Raw genomic sequence first — 6,665 nt, 5'->3', positions numbered from 1 at the left:
AGACAGAAATGAAGACGTTGAAATCCAGGAGAGAAATCATCTCACTGAACAACTTTATAGCTCCTCTAGATTTGTTCCAAGTCTTAACTTACACAGTCCCATTAGATCTGCATAGAGATTGGAAAGGACCAATCTCAGTTGAAATCATTCCCCTTTAAACTGGCGCCATGCTCACTAAAGCAATGATAGTTCTAAGAGGACACCTTGGGATTCATCTTCCGAATTACAGCGTGTGTATGGCCCTGGCCTCTGTCTATCGACAGTTCTGAACAGCGCCGGTCTTCTTAGTAAAGAAAGCTCACCCATCCCCGGCACTGTGGAAGACATCTAAAACGGTCCTCCGGATCCCACCGGAAGTCAGCGGCGGAAGTGGCTGGGAGTTGTAGTCCGAGCTGAGGCTCGGACCGGACTAAAGGCTCGCAGGCGTTGGGATGGGGCGCGGATGAGCAGACCCGGCTTGGAGTGCGTGGGGGCCGCGGGGCGAAGGGACAGGTAAGCCCTCCGCCCGAGGATCGTCTTCTCCCGATCGCGATCCCCTTTTGACCACCACCAGGGTGTTTCTCTCCGTAAAAATTAAAGGTTCTAGTGGCGTGTTGTATTGATAACCTTATTGTCACTTTGAATGTGCACCAATCGGCATGCATCAAAATGAAATTTCGTTGCATACAGCTCTCAAAGGGTCACCACCTCCCATATATACTCCTTGTTCATGGCCCGCTCAAATTTCACATTGTCCATTTTAGTCTCTAGGGCAGGGGTCTTCAAACTTGGCCCTTGTATGATTTGTGGACTTCAACTCCCAGAATTCCTCAGCCAGCATGCCTAGCTGAGTAATTCTGGGAGTTGAAGTCCACGAGTCATAAAAGGGCCATGTTTGAAGACCCTTGCTCTAGGGCAGGGATCTTCAAAGTCGGCCCTTTTATGACTCATGGACTTCAACTCCCAGAATTCCTCAGCCAGCATGCCTGGCTGAGAAATTCTGGGAGTTGAAGTCCACGAGTTATAAAAGGGCCGAGTTTGAAGACCCTTGCTTTAGGGGAGGGAGTGAACGATGGCACACAGGACAGATGGAAATGGGGCTCCATGTGGACTAGCCCTCAAATTCTCTTGTATTCTGACAACCTCTCCTTTCCTTTTTCTGATCCTGACTCTTCCACCTTTTCCTTAAAGAGGCCTTGCTTCTTTTCACCCCTGGAGCGTGCTGCTGCCACCACTAACTCCTCCAAAAGCCTCTCTCTCTTCCTCTGGGTCTGCCGACAGCCTCATCCAGTTCCTTCGCTCCATAAGCTCCAGGTCCTCTCCTCCTCTGCCTCCTCTGGAAACAGCCCTGATTTGCAATACAATCCATCACTGGGCCAGCAGTCAGATCTTGCTGCTGGTAGAACAAATTCAAACAGTGCCAATGACTTTTAACGGTCTCACCAGCAGTTCCAAAACAACTAGAAACTCGCCAGGCCAGCAAAGATTGTCGGTCGTATGTCGTATGTTACCTTAGTTCCACCATGTTGCTCAAACACATTAAAATCTTCCTGATCATGTGGCCTATAGCCCTTACTATCCCTCCCAAAACTATTTGCCTTCAAGAGCCAATGCAGCCGCAGCCATTCCAGGCGCCGCCCTCTTGACTTTTTTTGATCCCATACCTGCTAGTATCCCTTATTGATGTAACCCAGCCAAGACATCACAGATGCGTTGTGGGAACTGTGTGGCACAGGAGCACTGAAAAATCCCTGAAAAGTGACATTTACGTACTTAACTGGTGGTCCGTAAAGCCTCTTCTTACTATAAGGGGATGCGGGGGTACAGCTACCAAGCTTTTATTGTATCTTCCAATAATCTCACTGGTACTCTGGGGATTTGCACTTAAGGACGGTGGCTTAGTCAGCCTATTCAGCCAGTATGTGATTATCCCTATCCCCAGTTTTGTGGATTTATTATTCTCTCTTTCTCTCTCCCCCCCTCCCTCTCTCCCCCCTTCTCTCCATTTGAAAGAAGATAAACAGTAATTAAAAGAAATAAAAAATATTGAGATAAAATACAATTAAATAAACAAAAAATTAAAATGGCTAAAGATTATAGTTGTTGAATATATCGTTCAGAAGATTAAAAATTGCTACAGTCTAAACTAAATAAGAATATCAAGAGCTATGATCAGCATATAAATCAGCAAATGAGATTTCTCTGCTGGAGTAAATGAAGCCTAAGGATCTGTTCTAAATCAGATGTCCTATAAAACAAAAATATGGGCTCTATAGGAACCTAAATTTTAAGTTGGTACAAATCCATATAGTAAGTTGTAATTGAGGAATGGTTTCAGTTTGAACTTAATTTGCCTCTTAGATTAAGCTTAGGATTCAGTTATTGTAGCCCTCAAAGCATTAGTTCATTATTCTTCCAATAAGGAAATCAAAGAACTTTCCCCACCAACACTCTCTGGTATTTATTACCATCATATTTAATTACTTCATGGATTCCAGCCTGAGTGTCCCAGGGTTACTTACTTCCCCGTTGCAAAAGAAATAATGAAATTCTACTGAAATTGTGAGTTGGCATTTTTTTGCAAGAATTTCAAGAATTTGTGAGTGTAAGATGTTTGGCAATTGGCCATTTTTTTCCTATGCCTTTTGTTTGTGGTAAGAGTTGAGTGACTGGTATGACAGAGATGCAGGTCAAGCTGCCAACTCTTCTTTCTCCTTCTAGTGTACTGTCACTCTAATTACCAGTCACGTAGTGCATGACATGCTGAAGCAAGCAGGCTGCTGCAATAACTAGGCATGTTCATTTCAGAGAAGGACAACTTCCATGGTTCTTATATTCATTCCCACTCTTTCCCTTCCTGGGTGCTCAGTATTGAGATACCCTCCAATGCCTCTCTACTGGTAATTCACAGGCTGCCAACATCAGGATAGAAAACTGGTGGAAGTGAAGGTCCTTTTGTTGTCATTGTCCTCGCTTGAAGTAGCCCTACAGATCTCGGCGAAAGCCAGCAAAGGAAGAAGAACCTGTTGGTAAATATAGCTGTGACTCCCTGTTGAGTTCTGTTAATTCTGCCGTTGTTACCCAAAAACGCTCCCATAACTCAGAAGTAGCTACTGCATGCACTATGCTTCAACTTAGTGAAGCAGTGGACCTTGGTGTGGGCAAGTGTTGTATGCATGTTCTTGCTGATTATTTGTGCATCCATTCAGGGCTGCACAATGAGGGAAGGCTGTTCCCCTCTTCGTAATCCTATATCTCCTCATCTAACCACCTCTTCGGAAGACCCCAGGCCGTCCACCTCTGCTATGGCACTAGAGGAACTGGATAGTCCCAGACGACATGGTAAGCCAGCATCTCAAAAGCTCTTCCACTGGGGGCCACCAGACAGGCCAAATACCTTAGAGATTTATGCTTTGCCCATTTTGCCATATCTAATGCAAAGGTCCCTCCTGACCCAGTTTAAAGTGAATGTGGAACAATAAAACCCACTATGAACCATACGCCCATTATCGAGTGGGAATAATTTCATGTGGTCATCCAAAGTGTTCATATTGTATCTCAAGTAACTTCCATGTTGTGTCACAGGGAAACTACAGAGGAAAGGAACTGAGGTCAGAGATGCTTCAACAGTTCTGACGCCAACATCACAGCCAAAGGAAGGAAGTACCAGTATGGAGGCATTTCGTCTTTCTCTGGAGGATCTCAGAGTAGCAGTCCTCCAGAACTGTAAGCCTGAAGCACTTTCAAATTTATTTTGTTCATGTACTCACTTGACACGGATGCACAGGATTTGCCCCTTCAGCCACACTCTACAAAAATAGCTAGGAACAATATTCCCAGGTTTGCCCTAGCCGAGGGGAAAGAAAGGTGCTTCAAGTCAAATGAATTGACCAATCAAATTCAAGATGAAAGCTCAGACAGAAATGAAGACATTGAAATCCAGGAGAGAAATCATCTCACTGAACAACTTTATAGCTCCTCTAGATTTGTTCCCAGTCTTAACTTACACAGTCCCATTAGATCTGCATAGAGATTGGAAAGGACCAATCTCAGTTGAAATCATTCCCCTTTAAACTGGCGCCATGCTCACTAAAGCAATGATAGTTCTAAGAGGACATCTTGGGATTCATCTTGCTTACCAGAGCACCCTTGACAAGAGAAAGCACTGAACAGCTTTAACTTGAGGAAGATGCTTCACTGAGATGCCAAGTGTTTCTCAGCATGCTGGCTGAGGAATTATCAGAGTTGAAATCCATACATCTTAAAAGCTGCCGAAGTTGAGAAACACTGCTTTAACCTTTCCTGGTTCTCCTTGGAAATATGGTTTTAATATATCTCTTTCCTGTTTGTTTCCTCTTTGGTAACCAAGAACGGTAATTGAATTTACTGTAAGCTCATGGGATGTGGTACATTCTAAATGGAATCACAACCATCAGCCTTGGTGATGTAGTTTCTTACTTTATCTCTCTTTGACCTCTCTTGACAGTGAAAACCATGAACCGTCGTCTTGAGGCGCAGAACAGAAGACTTTGCGCCCTGGAAGAGTGGAGGGCAGAGTCAGAGGCCCATAGAAATGGTTTGCCCTAGCCCTCCACGTTATTCTGTCTTCCACTTGCTTCATTTTCTATTTGTTTTATGTTTTTGCATGTATTTAAGTAAATCTTTTGGTGAAAGGGGTGTGTGTCAAACAAGTGTATTGTCTTATTTTATTCTACTTGTTTGATTTTTTAAAAAAAAATATTAATTTTCTAATCTTACGGTCATAAGTACTTAATAAACAACGTGTTGTCTGGGTCCATTGGTAATTCAGTGGTACATATTAACTTTCTCGGTTTAGTCCAAAACTACAACATCCAGTGCTTCCTTGGTCCTCTCTTCTTCCGGTGGTATGCATTTTTCCACACTGGGCAAATACAGTTCTTGTTACTGTTAATACATATACAATTAAACATAGACATCTTCATCACATTTTTCTGGTATTGTACATAATATTGATAGTGTCAGTTTATAATATCTTTTCTAGCCAAAACATATCTCAGTTGCATTTGCACTAAGGATCCATTTGTTCAATCAATATCCTGATTTTCCCACTTTTAAAAAATTTTGATTTCCCCTCAGTGTTCAAAGTATCTCTATCGCTTGTAATTTTCTCATAATAGATTATATTTGGGTAACCAAATGCTTCCCTTATTCAAACCCTTTTAGAATTTTCATATTTTCCATCTCAAGAAAATATAATATTCTAGTTACAAATCCTATCCTAATTATAATCTTTTATTTCTAACAGTTATTTTCTTAACCATATTCAAACATCTGTTTAATAGTATAATATCCCATCTAATAGGTCAAAACCTCTATTTTCTTCAGTCTTACTCTAGCTTTCTTCCTTTGCCAAATAACTTTCCAAGTCAGTACATTTGAATCATCAAGTAATTCTTCCTCTCTTTTTGTATATATTGTTTGGAATGAGGAAGAGAATTTGATTGAAGTATTTTTGGAAGAACGCTCAATCCATTTATATTCATTAAACAGCCTCCATCTTCAGTTTTTCTTTTCATATCTTGTTTTGTCAGTATTCAGCATTTCTCATAACAGCTCTTCTTCCTTATCCTCAAATGCGTTCTGAGATCTTGACAAGTATGATATCTTTTCCATTTCCGGTGTTACCATTGTATCTTCTAATTTTTCATTTGTCTGTATCTGTCTGTTAATTCCTTCCTTTAGGTCTTCCATCTTTGGATCCGTTTCTTTTAATTTTCCTTCTGTTTTCTGGGTTACTAGTTCCTTTTTTGTAGTCATAGTCTGAATTTGTAAGTTTAGATTAGAAAATTGTTCTTTTATCTCGTTTGCGTTATTTTTAGTCTCATCATGAAATAAAACAATTGTCTGTTGGATTGACTTCAACATAGAATTTTTCTGAAATTCATTAACATTTTCTTGTTGGTATATCAAGCTGGGAGCTTCGGAAACAGATTAAAGATGATTTTTTTTACCATTTAAGGCTAAGTATGGAACACTCCTTTTGTTTTTGTATGTAGATTTTATAGTCCCCAAGACAGATAAGTAGCCCAAGAGGGTTTTTTTCCCTTTTCCCAGGTGCAGTCTGCAAAAATGAAAGTTTCCAGGAACAACAAAGAAGCAGGCCAAGAGGTGTTTTTTTCCCCCCCTTTTCCCAGTGAAGGTTTCCAAGGACAATCAAAGTCTTATCAGTCTGGGCTTCAAGCCAAGTTCCTTTAATAATAAATTGTAGTGCCATAGTCCTCCACTAGGTGTCATTAACGCCGTCTTCCAGTTTTTTAAATCCAAACTTATCTTACAAACTTTTCAAGTCTCTTTTCTAAAAAAAGGCTCAAAAATACTTTGTCCCCAAATTTCAAAGCTATATATCTATAATTCCAAATTAATCTTGCAATTTTCTCTGTTTTCCCCCAAGCAATTAGTCTGTTGCTTTTCTTTTCCTGAGGGAATGGGGCAGAAATTCCCCTTCCCTCTCTCTTCGGGAGGGAGGGGGGATTCTTTGCTTTGGGTGGTTTTTTCCAGAAAAAAGTCTTAAAATCATAAAGAGAGGATATAGTCTCACCCAGTTCCATCCACATTGCTCAAGAGTTGCTTGTTAGTGCTTATTTTCTTCGGTTGTCAGAAGCTTCTGACTGGCTGCAGAAGTGTAGCCAGTCTTTCCCCCGCCA

General features: G+C 41.2%; 1 protein-coding gene across 2 annotated transcripts; it reads left to right on the top strand.

Moving 5' to 3' along the window:
* The first annotated feature begins 371 nt into the window (after positions 1–371).
* On the top strand, positions 372–4,655 carry LOC310640891 (uncharacterized protein). 2 transcript variants are annotated; one of them, XM_083363449.1, is made up of 5 exons: positions 372–492; positions 2,891–3,008; positions 3,189–3,321; positions 3,565–3,705; positions 4,466–4,655. In XM_083363449.1, exons 3-5 carry the CDS (start codon positions 3,198–3,200, stop codon positions 4,564–4,566), a joined length of 366 nt encoding a protein of 121 aa, XP_083219575.1. In that variant the 5' UTR covers positions 372–492; positions 2,891–3,008; positions 3,189–3,197; the 3' UTR covers positions 4,567–4,655. The 2 variants fall into 2 exon arrangements, with proteins under 2 accessions (XP_083219575.1, XP_083219574.1); XM_083363448.1 differs by lacking the exon at positions 372–492 and having other exon boundaries at positions 2,628–3,008.
* The last annotated feature ends 2,010 nt before the right edge of the window (positions 4,656–6,665 follow it).

This window comes from Vipera ursinii (assembly GCF_947247035.1).
Source record: "Vipera ursinii genome assembly, chromosome: 5".
Lineage (NCBI taxonomy): Eukaryota > Metazoa > Chordata > Lepidosauria > Squamata > Viperidae > Vipera > Vipera ursinii.
This window is presented reverse-complemented; position numbering and strand designations above follow the sequence as displayed.

Excerpts from the sequence above, each read along its gene's own strand:
- LOC310640891 (XM_083363449.1), top strand. The coding sequence starts at position 3,198 with ATGAGGGAAGGCTGTTCCCCTCTTCGTAATCCTATATCTCCTCATCTA. Across the intron at positions 3,322-3,564 it reads GGATAGTCCCAGACGACATG|GGAAACTACAGAGGAAAGGA; the intron begins GTAAGCCAGCAT and ends GTTGTGTCACAG. Across the intron at positions 3,706-4,465 it reads AGTAGCAGTCCTCCAGAACT|TGAAAACCATGAACCGTCGT; the intron begins GTAAGCCTGAAG and ends CTCTCTTGACAG.